The sequence below is a fragment of the Helobdella robusta genome (assembly GCF_000326865.2).
Source record: "Helobdella robusta unplaced genomic scaffold HELROscaffold_7, whole genome shotgun sequence".
NCBI classification, from domain to species: Eukaryota; Metazoa; Annelida; class Clitellata; order Rhynchobdellida; family Glossiphoniidae; genus Helobdella; species Helobdella robusta.
Window position 1 is genome coordinate 2,926,612 of NW_008705398.1, and position 20,410 is coordinate 2,947,021.

Sequence of the window (20,410 nt, forward strand, 5' to 3'; positions counted from 1 at the left end):
AAACCACTATTATGAATTAATAAAAAAAATCATCATATACAACATTAAGACGTTTTAACTTAACTAAAGGGTTTTCTATCAACATGCAGTTTTAATAAAAGTAAATTAAATAATAAAATGCAATGAAAATTATACTATTTAAATTTATTAAATCAATTGTTTTATTGAATTTGTACAGTGCTTCTAATAGATTACATCAGAAGCAAATTCTACAACCTTAGTTTTATCTTTGTATATATATATATATATATATATTTCACTTTTCAAGATAGTTGAAAGATAAATTTATAATTATGTAAATCAAACATTTTGCAGTTATACAACAAATAAACAAAACCGAAATCCAGAAATAAAAAAAGTAAGACTGATCTAACTACGAGTTAAGTTAATTACTAATTATTTATAAATGTTTTATAATCAACAAGCAAGAAATATAACAATTTACACATAAATATAAAAGTATACATGTTCATGATCTAGCACCTTCAGGGTTATTTTATAAATAGTAATGTTAAACTAAAAATTATTAAACATTCCATACCTATTCTATTAAAAATCAACAGTTTTATAAAATTTAATTAAATCAATAGCATAATGAATTTCATGTTAGCTCAATATTAAACTTATTTTTTTAATATATTAATGTCAATTACAGTTGAAATAGTTAAGTTAAAGAATTTGATTTTAACAAATTATTATATAATTAATTTAATATATTAATAAATTATATATAAATCATAGCATTTAAAGTTAAAACAGAAAAAAAAGATTGTTTGCTTTTACTACCAAAAGAAATTTTAAAAACCTCCTCTGTGATTAAATTTGGTTTGGGTATGTTATGTTGAAATCAAATATTCCTTTGTATTGTAAGCTTTGGGGTGTTGAAAGATTCTAGTTTAGGACATATGCACAGGAATTACACCTTAATTTAAAAATTATTAGTTGATTAATTTATTTATAACAATATAAATTGATCATGAGTTATGTTTTTTAAATATTAATAACATTTCATTTTTACAATAAAATTTTTACCCACTTCTTTTCGTTTTCTAGATTCTAATTTAATTTAGGAATGATTCTTACTCTAAATGTCTAATCATCGTGATTCGTGGGTGCTGGGAAAATGAATGAAGAAATCTTTATTTCAGAAAAATGAGGATCGCTAACGAACTTATTACAGATCTTCGATTTTTCCGATGCATCAAAAAAATGGCAATATCTATTTAATTTAACGATTAAATACGGCACATTATAAAACCTAAAACTTCACGGAATGTTGAAAACTAAATAAATTTTAACAAACGAGCTGAATGTAGATCGGCAAAGAGTCATTAACATAACTTCTGGAAGGCCAAGATTTTTTCTAATTATATCTCAGATTTTTCTAAAAATAAATCAAAATGCTCATGAATAATTAATTTTTAGGAACTTGCTTCCAGAGGTAACTTGCCCGTTGAAAAAAATTTTCAATGTTAAAACGCTGGTAGGGCGCTTCCAGTTATATAATTCCATGTTGTGACCTCGGCGTTCTACATCGTCAAGCAAATTTTCGTGGAAAACGGTTCCAACGTGTTAAACCAACGTTGCCCACCTGCGATTCGTCTTGTGTTTCGTTCTTTCTGTTTCTAGTTACGAGTTTGGTTTTGTGGTTTAGATGGGATTTTGTAATTTGATATCTAGTTTTATTGTGTAAATATGTGGAAAGTTAGAGAATTTGCTGATAAAGTGTTAGTTAAACAATGCGATTTCAAATTCATATTTTAATTTTTTTAGATTAGATTAAATTAAATTAAGACATTAGAGTTGCACTTGTATTGTAATTGTAGGTATTGACATTGAGAATAGACCAACGGATTAGACAACGTAATGAGTAGGGTGAGTGTGTCGGTAACTTTTATTAGAATAAAAGTTGATTCTTCAATTCATTACATTTTTTAAAATGCTAAAAAAAAGCAAATCAAAATGTGAGAATCAGCTAAAAGCCTAAAACAAAAGAACAGTCAAACCACTTCTTTTCACTTCCCATGATAATTTGGTTAAATTGATTTGTAATTGCACTTCTTTTCTTGGGCCTGCAATTGTTTTAATGGTCTACAACAGAGTTTTGCTAACAGTGACAGGCTAACATTTATTTTTTCAGTGCGGTGATTTAGATTCGATCTAAATGAGTATGAGGAGTTATTTTTATTTATGATATTCAACTGTTTTCTTTTTGTCACAGAGTAATGTAATGTAATTATTTTAATAAATATTAATTTAACTTTTTGTTCTATCAAAGATTTTTTATCAAACAGCTAAAACGTTATTTTCTGAAAAATATTTTTCAAAAGCTGCATAAATTTTTTATTAAATTAGAAAATAGTTCAAATTTATCAATTTTTGTTTAGACATAATACTAAATGGTTGGTCTTTCATATGTTTTAGCATCTAAAAAAATTTGGTAAAATCAGAATAATGATAATAATATGAAGCCATTTGAATATTGCCTAACTCTTCCGGGAGTGGAGATTTAGGTTATTGTTAAGCAATGTTACACATGTGTTGTAGTTAGTGGAGGTTTGAGATTTGTCATAGAAGTGTTTTGTAGGTTGGGAGAGGATCGAAAAAATTTTTGTTACTTAATAATACTCAAGTAATACTTTAAAAAATTATGACACCAAGAGACACTACATTCAACCCATAGGTTACATACAATTCAAGTGACCCCTGTTGATGCTTTATGTTATGTTGTTGGCAAACAAAATTTTTTGAACAAGTTAGCCACAGTTACAAATAAATAAATATAATATTTTGAGATGCTAATTTTTATCTCAAAACATTTCAGTTGTTTGTTCTAATCTAAAAACATAAGTTTTGACAAATCTCAAGATATTTGATTGTCTTTGAGTTTTCTTTTAAAAGGATTGCCAACAGATTTATTAAATTGAAAGGAAAATGTACCACCATGTTTGGGAGTGCAGGCATTTTTAATCAAAAACATAAATAAGTCCACACTGAAGAACAAACCTGCAAGAATCATGCTAAAAGTTTCAACAGGTAATATTGAGACATACGTGACAAAATTAGCAGATTTCAGTGACAAACATCTCATTAGAATAGTGTCAGTTAGTTTCAATCATCCATGCCCCGACTTTTTGTTTCTAAGCTAACTTGTGCACTACTATTATAAACAAGGCTATGTAAATGTGGACAATGTTTGTCATGCCATTTTTTCTTACCTCAATTTGTTTCATATGATATGGATTAGATTAAATTTTAAAAACATAGTGCTTTAAGAATTATTCGCTACATAAATTTTTAGATTCACTTGTTGCTACAGGCAGGTTTTCAAATAACTTCCAATAGCCTACTGTTTTATTTTCTAATTTGTTTTAATTCCTTTTTTCAATGTTCAGTACGAATGTTGTGATGAATTACACCGAAGTGGAAGCGAAAGTGAGAGAAGCGACGTGCGATGATGCCTGGGGGCCTCATGGAACTTTGATGTATGAAATATCCCAATACACATACACATATGAATACTTCCCTGAAGTCATGGGTATGCTTTGGAAGAGATTGTTCCATGAGAATCAAAAAAACTGGCGGAGGGTTTACAAAGTAATTTTTCTGATTTTAATTGTACTTTTTCACTTTTTCTTGTTAGAAAAAATGATTTAGATTTAATTAGAGTTTAATATTGAATTTGTAATTTGCATGGATCATCTTCATTTAAATGTATTTTTTGTTTTTTTGTTAATAATAATTATTATTGGAACATTTATATAGTGGTTGTTATAAATATGTGTTCTGAAAGTTTCTACACCATATTCTTTTTAAATTTTACTTTCTGTTATGGTTCATTTTTGTTGGGAAATCAACGTTTCTAGTGCTTGATTTTAGGGCTGAATTTTACTCTATTTTTAGAATTGGTTGACATTAAATTTGCTTTTATGAACTTTTTTATAATACTTGGTACCTTAATACCTTCTAATCATTTTTTATGTGTCATTAATCTTCTTAATCTCCAAATTAATTTATTTGGTATTTATCAAATTCAATAATTTTTTTGCAGTCTCTATTATTGCTGATGTACTTGATAAGAAATGGTTCTGAGAAAGTTGTGGCCTCAGCAAATGAACACCTACGTGACCTGAAAAGGTTGCAGACGTATACATTCATTGACGAGTATGGGAAGGATCAAGGAATTAATGGTTCACAATCTTTTCTTTCTTGTTGTTTATTTGGCTGATTGATAATAATTAAAATCAATGAAAATCAAAAAGCCTACATTGAGTGAGCATTTCTTGCATGTCGAGGTAAAAGATAGAGAAATATTTTTTCGTTTTGTGTTGTAAGAGGAGTAAGACTTCAACCTTTATGTTTAAAATAAGTGAATAAAATGCAATGTTTTTTAGATTAATAACAAAAAACTAATTATACATGGGAGAGTTTGGAGGTCAGTATGAGATTAAATGTTGTTATTTTTAGCACATCTCAGCTGAAACTAAAAATGTGGTTGTGAAGCGTGAAGACGAATCCATTGTTTCAGCGATATTTTTTTAACACTATCATTTTCAGAATGCTGGCTTCAGCAGTTTAATAACCTCTTTCTATTTAAATGCACTAAAAAGAAGATAATAACTTTTTGGGTCACACATGAAGGGGTTTCAAAGTAATACCAATCACTATATTTCTTTCTAAATTTGATATTAAATTTACACAAAGAGCAAATTTTAAATCTATGATTTCACACCACTTACAAAACAATCAAAGAGGTTTGTTGCTTGAAGTAAATTTTATGCTAGATTTGCACCAATATAATTTTGGAACTAAGCTGAAAAAACTTCATTGACTTCATTAAACCGTCGGTAGACCTGATGTCAGCAGATGTTTTTTCTTGAATCGTGTTGTTAGCTCTTGGAACATCTTATCTAATGACATTGTTAATGCTCAGTTACTGGACATTTTTAAAACTAAACTTGTTTTTGTTATGGTGACAAGAAGTATTCAACATTTTAATATTAGTTTGTCATATGTTTGATTTTAATTATTGGTTTAAATCCTCGTTTGTATATATAATAATTATTTTAAGAATATGTTTTTCGAACGTTGATATGGATTTAAACATTGATCTTTTTTGTTGATTTTTATTGAAATTTGTTCTAATTTACTTTGGTTTATTTATGTCATTTCAGTTTGTACAAGATGCTTTGCCCAAGTCTTTCTTTTTATAAGGACAATTATAATAAACTTATTGTCATACTTTCACAATTTATTTAGTCCATTTCATTAAATAATAAAGTTTTATTGTGCTTTTGAAAATAAAAATGTATATCAGAATAACTTACAGAAGATGTAGATTGTAACTCTAACGTTAATTTCTTTTAGAGCTTTGCATTTTTTAATCAATCAGTTGTTCAGAAAGTTAAAGAGCTGACTGATTTACTACAAGATTTGGAGAAATTAAAAGACGAGAGAAAGAAAGCAAAGAAGTCAAGGGACAAATATGTTGGCATTGATAGCCATGCTTTCAAATCAGGTTGCAAGATTTGTTTTGAAACTTTATGACAAAATCTCATTGAAAATTAAATCTGAATAAAAAAATCTTATCAGAAATGAAATTTTATTTGAAATAAAATTTTATTACAAATCATTTAACCATCTTCAATATTTTTATTTTAATCAGTTTTGCTTTCCATTCTAGTTCGTTTTTGTCATAATAGTAGTTTCTGTTGAGACACAAATTTATTTATTTTAATCCATTAATATAAATTTTTTTTAAAAACGACAACTTCAAACATGAGAAATTTGTTCCTAAGTTATTGAAAATGAAAAGATCTCACATATTCGAGGATTCATTCATGCTGCCCCTGTCTCTGGTTCAACCGAAGCTGTAGCCAACTTGCAACCGCCACAGAATTTTTGCAAAGGTTTATTATGTTGAGGTGAATAGGGTTGTTAATGCAGTTGAAGAGGTGTGGCACATCATCCGGGTAAGATGGCGAAACGGGCAGATGTTGTTGATGTTGCTGTTTAATTTTGATGAATAGCTATTGGAAGAGATGCTACGGCCAGACCGAAATTGCGCGTATATTCGTCTAACAGATCTTGATAGCGTTTGTTCAGACCGAGTTATTCTAGGTGTGAGATGAGTAAAACTGTTACTTATGAATGAAATCTTTTATCGTGTGTAATTTATTCAAGATTTTAATGGAGGGATTGTTAATGCCTTAATGAAGTGTTTTTTCATTTTACAAAGGCGATTTATTTGCGATGTGGTTTGTGACGGGCGTGGTTGATGTAGGATTGTTGTAAATATTGAGCTGATAAGAGGTCTGTCGGTTGTCGACATTGAGCATTTGGCGTTCTGAATGAATGTTGCTTGGTGAAAGTATTGTGATAACCCGTGAAGGTACGAAAGGCAGCATTCTGTACGGTTTGCAGGCGGGTTAAATTTGTTTTTGAAGTGGTTTGGGCTCAAACTAGTCTTCAGATCACTTGATCATGAAGCCGAAAAGTGGCATGTAATCTCTTTCATTTCAAATCAAACAGTTTGCGTTAACCTGCAAAGAAAGAGGTTTTAGAGCTTAAATCTATGAATGATCAGTTGGAGGCAACATATCTTCCGACAGAGTAAACTGATAAACAATTTTCACCTATTTATCTTCTATCCGTTGCTAGCAGACAACACAAATAAAATAAAACAAACCAAACACATTATAATAATAATAATAATTATTATTATTGTTGTTGTTGTTACTTTCATCATTGTTAGATTACTGGTTGATCCGTTTAACATTATTATTGTTCATTCTTCGATTTGGAAGTGTTGTTGTGATTCGTTGTTGGATGTTGATGGAAGGTTTATCAGATTCGATGAAAATGGCTTCTGTGATTCTTAGGTTGTAGTGCTGTTGATTGTTGTATAAAATTTTTGTGTAGTTATCTAGAAGGTTCCTAGCTATTAGGGTGTTGTAGAAAGTTGCCAGATGGTTTATATATATATATATATATATATATATATATATATAAATTATATAGATTAATGATGTTGAGGTTATTGTTAGATTGATACGCTTTTGTTGGCTGCGCTGTGGCACCGGGTTCGAGCACTGTTGGTGCCTCAGATAAATTTGGTTGTTTGGCCAGAAAATTTTGGTGTTGAGTAAGTTTTTTACGTCAGGGGTGTCTCAATGATCTGTTTTTGGATCAATTCTCTTTAATTTGTACGTTGCAGAGATATTGGATTAACTGAATAAAGGTGATTATTATTGCCATGGGTACGCGGATGACATGCAGATTTGTGTCTCATGTTTTCCAGATGAGATGCCTACCGTATTAGAGAAACTGACAAAAACTATATCTGATGTCAGCTCGTGGCTGGTCAAAGTAGGCTAAAGTTGAATCAGACTAAGACTCAGTTCATGTTGGCTGGTACATGGCAACAAACGTCAGCAGTTGAACCTTCATCGATTAACATCAGCATGACTGATATAAGTTTCAGTAAAACGGTCACCAATTTGGGAATTGTGATGGACTCCCTTATGACATATTATAGCTGATAAACTGTTGGCTAAACTTCAGATGGTTCAGAATCAGGCTGCTAGAATGATATACCGCAAATTAAAATTTGATCATGCATCACCAATTCTAAAAGAGTTGCATTGACTGCGTGTTGAAAAAAGAATCATGTTCGAGTTGGGTGTAATGGTTAAGATGTTTGAATGATCTGGCTCCGAAATATTTAGAAGATAAATGTATTAGAGTTTCATCTGTGTCATCACATGGGCGTCTAAGGTCTGCTGAATCAAACACGCTGTATGTTAGAGATTGGAATCTGAAAACAACGGATAGAGATTTTGCAGTTGCTGGGCCTATTTTTTGAAACAGCCTACCTGTCGAATTACGTATTGATGTTGAGCTAGTTTACGTATATTGGGTTATCATTAGCTGGGTTTAGAAAACGTCTAAAGACATACCTATTTGGTAACTCCTATTGATCTCCACCGATGATGGCTTCGCTTTCAACATGCTTTATACGAGGAGAGCGCTGATGAGAAAAAATTATAATTAAAAATTTGATTTGATAAATATACATACATACAGCATATATATACACAGCATATACTCCGTGTTTTAAGTGTGACGTAACCAGTAGAAATGTTCTGGATATGGCCGAATAGTTGATGCACTATTTGACCGAATCCTAAAGGCGAATACAGAAAAACTTGCATTTTGAAAAAAAAATTATTTTTAGAATAAAAAAACAAGTTGTTGAAAAGACAGTAAGCGAAGCGTGTATATCCAAAAATTTTAATAATAATATTCAATCTTTTGTTCAAATTTAGTTATTTTAACAGCTCTGATGGCCAAAATAAATTTGTTGCTAACAATAATCAACAACTGTTGTTCTGTTCTGGAATCTAAAAAAAATGGCCGAAACCGAAGTTGAATTTCGGGTAAATATTCGGCCAAACCTAACATTCGGTACATCATTTTGTAGGCTATTTTAATTTTGTTGTCCATGGGTATACTGAAATCAAGAATGTTGTCGAATGTAACTCATAGATCTTCAACTGTACCAACATTATTAAGATTTAAATTATCAATTTATTGTTCAAAGTTTGTGCCAGCAATGTAACTAATGTAGCCATTGAAATTTAATTTAAGACATTCGTCATCAAGTGCAGTGGATATCCATCTAGCAATTTTTTTATGTTTCACCGTTTATCAAAGATTCTAAATTTGATTAAAAATTAAAATTTAAAGGTGAGAATAATGGTCCTGCATCGGCCATCAAATATATCCATCAGAGCATCGACAAAAGAAAACAAATAGAAGATGTCATAAAGGACTTCAAGTTGTTAATTTTTTCAATCGTTCAGCACGTTGTTGCTGCTTTTTTTCAATGTCATTATTTTTTGACGAAAACAAGTTTGGTCGTAATTATTTGTTGCTATTTTATTATTTATGAGTAAGTAATGCAGGTTAATCGCATTTGATGTCACGATAATAGTTTGTTCTTCCACCCTTAATATTGCCATTTTTTGAGATTTTATAATTGTTCACATATCAAATTAGCAAGTTCGCTGGAGCAATGAAACTCATCTTCCCACCATCTAGCATCTTTGGAGCTTTTCATTCAAACTCTCTCGCAGACGCCGACCTTTCTGCGCGAAGATTTTGTGTACACATAAACTGCAATAAAGCACATGCGGTGTGTGATAATTTTTGTGAGGCCCTGACAAGCAGCATGCGAGCCAGGTCATTGCGCAGTTGAAAAAACGCGAAACGAACCTTTGCTACCATCTGAGCTAATTTGCCGACTAAAAATCACGGCAACTTCATTTGATGATTTGTTTGGGATGGATGACATTTGAGCCAGGCAGCACACAACAAAAACGCTAGAATTAATATTATTTATATTATTTCAAAAGTACAAATGTTATAATACGTCGATAATTATATTATGATGTTTATTAATTTTTTGAAAAATAAACTTCTTTTAATTTTCACAGAAAGGAAGAGAGTTTTTCAGATGAAGAAAACAAGTCTATTCATAAATTGGGTCAGAATACGGTATGTGTTATATTTTTCAACTTTTTTAAGTCTATATCAAGTCTATGAATCATTTGCATTGCAAAGATCAAAAAATATTTAAAATTAATTAATTAATTAAAAAATCAATACTTAAGGACCCATATTTCAAGGTGCAGTATGATATTTCTAAATAAAATGTGTCTGTTTACATGATTCTGACCTACATTAATCGGTTAAACATCATGGCCCCACTTTTACACTTAATTAATAAATTAATTAATTCAATTAATTAATTAATTAAAAAATCAATACTTAAGGACTCATATTTCAAAGTGCAATATGATATTTCTAAATAAAATGTGTCTGTTTACATGATTCTGACCTACATTAATCAGTTAAACATCATGGCCCCACTTTTACACCAGTCCTCATCTTTGCATATAATCAATCATCATTAAAGGTCTCACACGAACCTTTTGATGTCACTGAGAATCTTACAATCCCACACATCTGTCGTTTAAATTTTTAACACTTGACGCACGCTGTTTTTGGGAAAGTAAGAAGATACAACTGCAATCAAGTCGACGAGTCAATGCTTTATTGAATCTATATCATGCAACCTACATCATTCTAAACGCAAACGTGCAACCGCCACACGTTCAGTCTTGGCCATCTCAAATTATTTATTAGTAGTTCACATGTTACTTATTTTTGTTTAGAAGTGATTTACACATTAACACTAGAGTAACAAGCAAGTGATGATTGTAAGCCACCAGTGTGTTGTCACAAAAACTCTGCGATACAAGCGAAAATAACATTTCTAAATTTGAATTTAACCTCAACAAATTAACAGGCAGATAGTATCAGCACATTTTCAATTATCTTATCTGATAGAGAATACAATCTACATCGTTTGCTCATCAAATGTCCTTTTTATTCAACTCTTTTTATATTTTTTATAAGTTTTTTAATATCAATTAATAATTTTATTTATAAGTTTTCATAAAATTATTAATTTCTTACCTAAAATGTTCATATTAAATATTTATTTTTCTGCCTGCGTGTTTCTGCAGCACCCAGCCGCTACTGAATTTGCTGACTTCACAGTTTTTGCTGATGGTAAAGACATTGACAATAATAACGTGGTTAAAAAAGATCTGACTAAACAAGGAAGTTTGCTTGAGTTTGCACATGCGAATGGAAATTTTGCAGATTTTGACAATGTTGATGAACTTCGTTGGTAGTTTGTTTCATTATATCTTTTAATATTTCATAATTCATAAAATTTTCACCATAATATAGAAATAAGAGGATGTGCCACATGATTTAATTAAAAATTATAGGTATTTCCTTTTCATCACTTTGTTTCAATACCACTTTTTACACCGCCAGTTTATGTTTGCTAATTTTTTTTTTTTTTAAATTTCTGATGTGTCCTTTTTTTAATATAAAAATTACTTTTTATTTGTACTTAAATGCACTTTTTTTTCTTCTCCCCGCATGCCCCCTATATATTTGCTTCATTCGTCACCATCTCTTCCATCATTCAGTTTGTACCTTTTTCAATTTTTTCTACATCTGCTAACTATGTACTGATTAGTTAGCTCTCTCGTTTTCGCCTGATACACCAACCTGGTAGATCATTTTACCATTAAACGACGTACACCTGTTGAGCTCCCCCACTTCAAACGTCCATCAAGATATGCATCTATCCTAAATATACTTGGCGTTTTTTGCGCTTTCTCGTCCAAAACATTTTATATTTTAGAGCCTGATAAAAATTCTGGTCTTATAAATTTTCCATTCATTTCCTGCAAGCAAAAATCTTATTGCTCCTTTAATTTCACATTTTTTGAATCTTTTCTCTGGTCCTATGCAAGTATGTTTGTTCTTCCATAGGTTTTGCATGTTGACAATGTTAATAAATAATCGTGGGCTAACTTGAGCTCTACTTATTGCTACTCCTCTTAAAAGAGTGAATGCAGCGTAAAAATTCGATTGATCTTAAAAACTTGGTGTACCTGAGAAACTTCACCTGTGCCTCCTAAGTTGTTTGAATTTTTATTTCATAACTACTTTTATGTTTTTCGTAGTGTACTCGTGTGCTTTTGTTGGAAACTCCTTTAAAAATTAGCAAGTGGCAACTCCCCATCTTTCAACTGAACCTTGCGAATTATCCTCGCTTAGAACTGGCCTAACTGATCCGACCACTTCCATGCGGCCTTTTTACCGATCTCTTCAATGAAAAGGTTGACATTCTCAGTTATTCATGGCAGTTTTGAGAACAGATGGAAAAGTCATACAGCTGCAGGTTACTCTTGCATTATGGCAAGACCGTGTAAAGGAGCGACAGACGTTTTCAATAACTGGGTCCTGAATAGAAAAATATTATATGATGGAAGAAATAAATGTTGATGCTTCTATTGTATGCATTTGTACATTTTATTTGTCAGATTAAAAAGCACTATTTAAATTTATCAAAAATGGCGTTGAATGAATTACAATGATTGGTTTATTCTTTACACAAATGGCATCTCCTTGCCTCTATTGATGCGGCGTGACATCCCACTACCACTACGATCAAGACTTTATAAATCTGTGATACGTCCGGTCTTGTTATATGGTGCAGAAACATGGCCAATGACAACCAAACTGGAATAACAACTTCAACGAACCGACAAGAAAATGCTCCGATGGATGCAACGAATTAATCTGAAGTACCACATCAAATCTACCGAAATCCTTCGTCGTGCTGGTTTAGATGATATAAAGGAGGAATGCCGGCAATACCGTCTGCGGTGGTTTGGTCATGTCAAACGAAGTAGAAACAGTGCCATAACTTCTCTTGCAGATGATGTTGAAGTACCTGGTACACGTCCCAAAGGCCGTCCAAAGAAGTCCTGGTCGCAAACAATTGAGCAAAACATGGAAGCTTTTAATTTAAATGAAATGGATACAACTGATCGTCTAATTTGGCGCAAAATGTTGATGGCAAAGAAAACAACGTCCTACCTCGTGAAACTGGGTCTCCGGACGCTAAACGAAGATTGATTGATTGATTATTCTTTACACGCAGATTCGATCGTTGTCCACGAAGATTTGCACACACAACATTCTCTTGGAAGGTTTTTTTTCTCAATTTTTTGTATCTCATGAATATTTTTGTTGTTTTTGTGAATCAGTCAATTTATCCGCAATTATCTTTAGAGCTGCAGTGACCAAGTTCGAAAGCAAGGAGTGTCTATATCCTCGGTACCTCTGAGGAATAAGAGATAATTGGTATTAATGTTAATAATGATAGTTGGGATCTGTAAATTATGTTAATATTTTATTATTACAACGTTACTAAATGGAAGGTAGCGATCTGAATTTTACAGGCTATTTTTATACTAAAAGGTGCTGATCGATCTGGAAACGTTTGCGTCGTCGTATTCCATTATTACCTTTTATGGTTCACTCATTAATCCATTTTTATTTGATGTTTGGATGCACCCTGCACAAATTAAAATAAGTTGCTAGTGTCAATGCAGCTTTAAACGTACGCAGTGGAAAAATTCGATAGAACAGCTCTAGTTATTTACTTCCATGTAATTAACATAACAAGGGTTGTAGTGGTTCAGTAGATATCTCTGTGTGAGAACCACTGGATCGATTTTGACTAATAATATGGATTTAAAATTCCAATCTTCCAAATCTGACTATGAACTCCTGCGTTGTAGAAGCTGTTACATTTTCTTCGTCCAGCTTATTCCAATGTTCAATAACTTTCGTGCTGATGACTACAAAATAAAGTCACAAGTTTTTGACAACTACTATTGTCTTTTCGTCGTTAATTTAGAAATTTAAGTTAATGAGCGTTGGTATGAAAATAATTGCACAATAAACTAATTATTTGCTTAAGGTAATTAGTTTTGTGTAGTCAAATCTGATGCGTCAAATATGATGCGTTCTAATTAGCTGTTTAGAATGCGTTGTATGAAGATCATATTTTTATTTATTTTATTTATTTATTTTCATTATAGAGGACCAAATAAGTTTAAAATAAACTTGTGGAGAGGCCACCTTTAACTAAGTCATAAATAAACATAAAAGTTCATGAGTTAGAAATTAAAAAAATCCATTTCAGCGATCAAATGCATTCAAATACTATATCAAAATTTTATAAAAATGTTAACTAGAATGAAATACATTCAGATAATACTTATGAAGTAGTCAAATAATCATAATAATATCGGATAGACAAAAACACACACGCACAACACACACCCACATACCCATTCGTATTTAAACAACAGCTATATATTAATGTTTATAAATTGTTAGATGGTGGTGTCGGGGTGAAGTAAGTAAAGCTGAGATCGCAACCTTTTTTTAAAGATTTGTTTATTTATTATGTTATGAATGTCATGGGGCACAAATAATTTACAAATTTTAGGGCCAGTTGTTTTTAAACTTGTAGGGATGAGTTTAAGGCGAGTTTTTACTGAGTAAAAGATAGTAGTGTGTCTAGTTTTGAGAGTTTGAACAGATTCACTGAGTGTATAAAAATTGGAAAAAAATGAGGGGAGTAAATTATTTAAAAACTTGAAAACAAAAATAGCTGTAAAATAAATGTATAAACAACTGATCGGCAAAATATTATGTTTAATAAAAAAAGAGCTAGTGGGAAAGAAAAGGTTCAAGTTGAAGATTAAGCGTATAGCTTTTTTTGTGACAATATCATACAATGAAGATGGGTTTTTGGTGAGTTACCCCAAACGGTTATGCAGTAAGTGAGATGAGGATAAATAAAAGCATAGTAGAGTTTTTAAGGCGTATTTGGTTAATTTGTGCTTGATTTTATAGAAAAGACCTATGAGTTTGTTAATTTTAGAGGAGATAGATTGTAGATGAGATTCCCAAGAAAAGTTTTCAGAAATGGTTATACCTAAAAATTTAGAAGAAGATGCACGATTTATTGAGATATTGTTGATATTTAGGCTTAGATTTGGAGACAAATTATTTAGGATTTTTGAGCCAAAGATAATGTAAGAACACTTAGAGTAGTTTATTATGAGTTTATTAGCAGAGAACCAATCAGAATATTTAGAGAGCACTTGGTTGATTGAATCAGAACAGTTTGAGATGTTATCAGGAGTAAATAGGAGGTTGGTATCGTCAGCATAAAGCAAACATTTTATATCGGTAGATACATTTTGGATATTGTTAATATAAATTAGAAAAAGTAGAGGGCCTAAGATTGAGCCTTGAGGTACGCCATTTAGGATGAAGGCCGTCTTAGATTGGTGATTTTCAACGGAGACGTATTGTTTACGTGAAGAGAGATAACTCCTAATCCAATCGTTGGCTACGTTTCTGACACCATAAAGTCTTAGTTTGTTTAGTAAGATGTTATGATTGATTACATCAAATGCTTTGGAAAGGTCTAAAAATAATCCAACTGAAAGCTTTTTGTCATTCAATCTGGATAAATTGTGATGTATGAAATCAAGAGTAGCAAGCTCTGTGGAGTGGTTTGGGCGGAAACCGTATTGATTTTTGCAAAAAAATTTGTTGGCATCAAAAAGGAGAACAACCTAGTATAAACTAATTTTTCAAGAAGTTTGGATAGTGGAGAGAGAAGAGAAATGGATCTATAGTTATTGATGTTATTTGGTTTACCGTTTTTAAAAATAGGAATAACTTTAGAGGTTTTAAAAGTATCAGGAAATACACCGGTGGACAAAGATAAATTTTGAAACGAACAGTGTTGTACAACTTGTATATATTAATAAAAGTGTACAAAGTACCAGAAAAATACGATATCTTAGATTGAATGCTCTTGAATTACAGTTTTTGTTGGTATTAGTTTCATTGTTTTCAAGTGAACGTTTCATGGGCCGCCCGTCTAATTATTTATTTTTGCCAAACATTTCGTCTGTCATTTGATGTTTGTTATCGATGTTATTAATGAGTTCGTTTAACGATTATCTCAGTAAAGAAGAAGAAACGCTCTCGTGTGGCGCCAAGCAGAGCAATGTTGATTTGTTGAACTGTCTTAGTTATGTGCCAAGCTTTCCAATTGCACCAGTAAATCATTACGCTTTCAATATTGGACCGAACCAGTCCTACAACTGTTAGTTTGATTGACATGTCTGGAAGTGTAGAAAATTTATAAATTAATTTTAACTTCAACACATGAATAGGTCCTCAATATTATCCAAATATGATCACAACAACTACTCAGGTTTTTTTTGTTTTCATTTTTTATTTCTGAATATTTTAAAATGCAGGTGATTTTAGATCGCAAAAAAATGTTTGCACGAGATGGTGAATATAAATTGAGTGCGGCAATTAAAATTAGATCAAGTTGGTTTAATCGAGTTAAGATGAAGTAAATTGTTAAAATAAAACTGAAATGGATTTGAATTTTTAAATTATAAATAAATTATAGTAAAATAGTTGAGCGAACGATCATATTAATGATCTTTACATTCCAAATTTGTAGAAATTGATCCTAGAATAAGATTGATTTAAAATCGTGATTTAAATATAAAACTCAGGACCTGCCATCGACTTGGCAGAACCCTGGTGTGAACATAAGTCTGGAGACGTTGAAGATTGCTTCTGCAAAGCCTGCTGCACGTCCAATCAACAACCTCCTGATGCAGCAGCAGCTTCAAACATTCCAAGGTCAAGGACTGTTTCCTCAGACACATTCAAGCCAAAACATGCGTCCATGCACGTGAATTACAAATATCAAAACATGCATTTGTTTGGAAAATATTTTATTTTAGTCATTTAAAATTTTTAATTTATTGGTCGGGTTTTTTATGTTATGTACAATTGTATATTTTTTAAATTTTTATAGTTTTTTGTTTCCTGTGAACAATATTTAACCTAGTCAATGATTTTTTTATTTAACTCAGATATATTATAAAGGAATTGGTATTATTTAAAAGAAGTTTATTTTGGTTAATATTTTAAAAACGCTTTATTTTTAATACAAACGCAATCAGTTGTTTTCAATAATAATCATGTTCCCCTTCCTTCTTAACATGTACTTGTCCTTCTATCATCTTACAATTTTACCGCCTCCGATACACCCTACTATTTAAAATTTTTGGGATAAGCGATCCGACAAGCCAATCTTTTTCGATGAGCTTTAATTAGATTTAATCAGATAGTTTGGTCAGGCAGCTTCTTGGACTTATTTCAATAGTAACATTTTATAAAGAAAAGTAAGGTTGGGATATGTGGTGTTTTTTATTGAAATGCTCTGGCAAATGAATTTCAAACATTTTCAATAGATGGGGCGAGTAAAATTTTCCGATAACAATGCAAGAAATAAACAAGCAGCGAACTTAATTTAATTAAAATAATCTATTTTTTTATTATTCTTTAAAAATCAAGATCTGACAGACGCAGAAACTGTTACAGCATGCAAGGCAGTAGTACAAAATTAAACAAATAAGTAAATAAATAAATACAAATCTTTCTCGTGCCTTATTCTTTCAGGACATAGGCGACCATCGACCTCCACAAAACCCGATCTTTAACACTTTGTAATAGTTGAAATGTGGTGATATTCAACAAGTGACACAAGGACTTCACGGATGTTTTTCTTTGCTGACCGCGATCTCTTTTCCCTGCAATCTTTCCAGTAGTTGTTAAATTTTTCATTCTTTTCTTCCGCATGATGTGACCAAAAAACTTTAACTGCCCCCGTCGGATTATCTGTATTAATTTCCTCTTCTCATAACCGGACTGTTTTAATACATGCTTATTCGAAGTATGAGAGGTCCAACTAATTTTATTAATTCATTTATTTATAAGTCATTTTGTTAATTTTAATTGATTTATCCGCTAGGCAGTAGGACGAGATGTAAAAGAGTGAGAAATTTTGTCTGCGAACAAAAATATTTGATGGAAGTTCATAGAAAGGATTTCAAAAAGATTGGATAATTATTAAACAATTTAAAAAATACCTCCAAAAAAAGTTTTGTACCTTTAAAAAATATGGTCTAAATATTTTTTGTAAGAGAAAAGTCACGATTCGACATCAAAGGTTTTACAACATTACAAATCGCACTTAGTGCAAAGTTTCACCTGCAGGAAATGTTTTTGATTTTATTTAAAATGTACATAATTGAAAAGACAAAAGATAAAAAGAAGTTTTCAATCTCTTATAATTTTTTTCTCAAATTTTCATTATCTTACATCATATTAAATTTATTTAATCTTAAAATTTGAGTGAATAAATATAAATAAGTAAATGGTTTAATAACTTTTTTTATGACTTAATGAAAATTTAATCGAAAAAACAAAAGAAAAAAACTTTTTCAAAGATATCTTATTAATATTAAATTTATTCAATCTTAAAATTTGAATTACATTTGATTAAATGTTTTAATTATTATTTGTCTCACATTTCTCCTAAAAATTTCATTCAGGTAAACTGAATAATTTGACAAGTTTGTATGTGTGATTCACAATTTGGTAGGCATTTTTATATAGAAAGCACTATTACACAGTTTAAACTTCCTGTTTTGTTGAGGTTAGCTAAGCCCTGTAAAACAAAAACATCAAAATATTTATTTGAATGATGATGCGATCCTGTTGTTGATTATATATGCACATTATGTACATACACACAGATAAACACATGTGCATATATATATATATTATTTATATAATATATATATATATACATATATACATATATATAATTTGGAGACAATTATATATATATATATATATATATATATATATATATATATGTGTGTGTGTGTGTGTGTGTGTGTACAACTGTTAGGAAATATAACCGCATTGTTGAGTTTGTAACTAAGTTTTTCAATTTTTTCGAACAATTATTTTATCAATATTATTCAATTTATTCAAATTAATAATAAAAATTTTAATTATTTTAGACTGCATTTTTCGTATATACCTTTACATAAAAGCTTTTTTCGGTAACTTTTACCGTAATCAGTGTAATAAAGTTTGTCATATTGTTATATGTAGGAGTATTTTTAACAAAGGAACTCCAAGTTCCATTGTTTCTTTGTGTGAGTAATTTCTTTGTCGGTAGGATCGTTACAGTCTGTTGTTGGATGTTTATTACAGGGTTTCTAATTTCTATTAAGAAAGCCTCTGCCATACTCAAATTACTTATATTATGGTTGTGAAATAACACTTTAGTATTTGAGTTTATTATTTTCCTTGTTATTTTTATTTGGTGTGAATCCATTATATGATTTTTTATTGCCCATTTTGTGTATGCATTGTTAACCTTCATAGATAACCTTCATGTGTATGCATTGTTAACCTTCTAAGTAAATCAGATATATTCTGTGTTTATGGCCTACAATCACCGATTTTACAATCAAAAGAATATACTAGACTAGATGACTGCTCTTCATTACAGGTTCTGTTGTTCATGTAATAAATCCTAAGTAGTAATTTATCATTTTCATTGATAGTTTTTACATTACCGCTTACAATCCTTTTTATTATGTTCTCATCGGTCTTATAAGTTGTTGGCATAGTATTTTTGTAATAAAGTATTATGTCATTTGTTGTTTTATCATTGTTACTTTTGTTTGTCAAATCACGATCTTTTTTGCTAATAATTTTATTTTTTAATGAATGTTCTATTGTAACCATTGCTAATTAGCATGTTGGTTATCCGTTTGAGTTCAGTTACTCTATCCTCTGGATCTGTAGGATGTGTGAAGGCTCGATTAACAAATGATGAGATTGTGCTTGTTTGGTAAGCTTCGCTGCATTCACTCTGTCCATTCAAACAAAATCCTTTATTACTTGTTTTAGTATAAACGGAAGTTTTGAATTTGTTGTTGATATTGTGTATTAAGGTTTCGAGGAGAAGTAGTTTGTTGTTTATAGATTTTTCCATAGTAAAATTTAATTTCGATCTATTTTATTATTAATTTGAATAAATTGAATAATATCGATAAAATAATTGTTCGAAAATTTGAAAAACTTAGTTACAAACTCAACAATGCGGAAAATGTGCAATTACCCCACCAAGTGAATACTAATAGTAATTAGAACAGTTACTAAATTTTCCTAGTATTAGGTAAATCTAGTAACTAATGAAATTGCATAAAAAAGAATGTATTTATATGTATTTTAAGTTTCGTTTAAAATAAAGCTCTATAGGGGTCAATTTAGAAATATGAGGATTTGAGTTTTGTTATACCTTTCTACCGGGTTTTTTATTTTTTACAACGAGTTATTTTTCTATTTTAGATGCTCCAATTTATAGCTTTTTATTTGTGTAACTAATAAAAAGTTACGCAAATGATCCCCGCCTATTACATGCTTCGCGTGTGATGAGTCGTTAGCATATTCATATATGCTTTTTGTATATTGTTCATTTCTCTGATCTGAATTTCGGTAGAGCGTGAAAAGCCTTTTTTAGACGTAGCGTAAACAAGATTTATTATTGTTATTAATAAACAACGTTTCTTAATAACTTATATACAACAGTCTGAACAAATATATATTGGATTAAAACTGTCAGAAATGCAGTTATTGATGAAAATCACAGCATGTTCCGCGTTAGTTAGCTTCATGTTTAATTTTTCGTTTATTATTATTATTTTATTATTAATTGGAATAAATTGAATAATATCGATAAAATAATTGTTTGAAAATTTGAAAAACTTAGTTACAAACTCAACAATGCGGAAAATGCGGTGATATTTCTTAATAACTTATATACAACAGTCTGAACCCAATGTATATTGGATTTAAACTGTCAGAAATGCAGTTATTGATGAAAATCACAGCATGTTCCGCGTTAGTTAGCTTCTTGTTTAATTTTTCGTTTTTTCTAGCGGTTAATCGTAAATCATTCCCAAGTTTCTTGAGTTGAATTGCTGATATA

At 30.5% G+C, this 20,410-nt stretch overlaps 1 protein-coding gene across 1 annotated transcript; it reads left to right on the top strand.

The window, feature by feature from the left end:
* Positions 1 to 1,608: 1,608 nt before the first annotated feature.
* On the top strand, positions 1,609 to 16,549 carry HELRODRAFT_108184 (hypothetical protein). Its single transcript, XM_009030867.1, has 11 exons — positions 1,609 to 1,727; positions 3,396 to 3,597; positions 4,052 to 4,190; positions 5,393 to 5,518; positions 8,749 to 8,839; positions 9,498 to 9,558; positions 10,593 to 10,755; positions 12,596 to 12,644; positions 15,495 to 15,634; positions 15,705 to 15,745; positions 16,056 to 16,549. The coding sequence occupies exons 1-11, from the start codon at positions 1,696 to 1,698 to the stop codon at positions 16,245 to 16,247; spliced, it is 1,236 nt and encodes a 411-aa protein (XP_009029115.1). The 5' UTR covers positions 1,609 to 1,695; the 3' UTR covers positions 16,248 to 16,549.
* The last annotated feature ends 3,861 nt before the right edge of the window (positions 16,550 to 20,410 follow it).

Coding starts and splice junctions, on each gene's coding strand:
- HELRODRAFT_108184 (XM_009030867.1), top strand. CDS start 1,696: ATGTGGAAAGTTAGAGAATTTGCTGATAAAGT. Junction 10,756..12,595: donor TGACAATGTTGATGAACTTC/GTTGGTAGTTTG, acceptor CTTTACACGCAG/ATTCGATCGTTGTCCACGAA. Junction 12,645..15,494: donor ACACAACATTCTCTTGGAAG/GTTTTTTTTCTC, acceptor CGATTATCTCAG/TAAAGAAGAAGAAACGCTCT.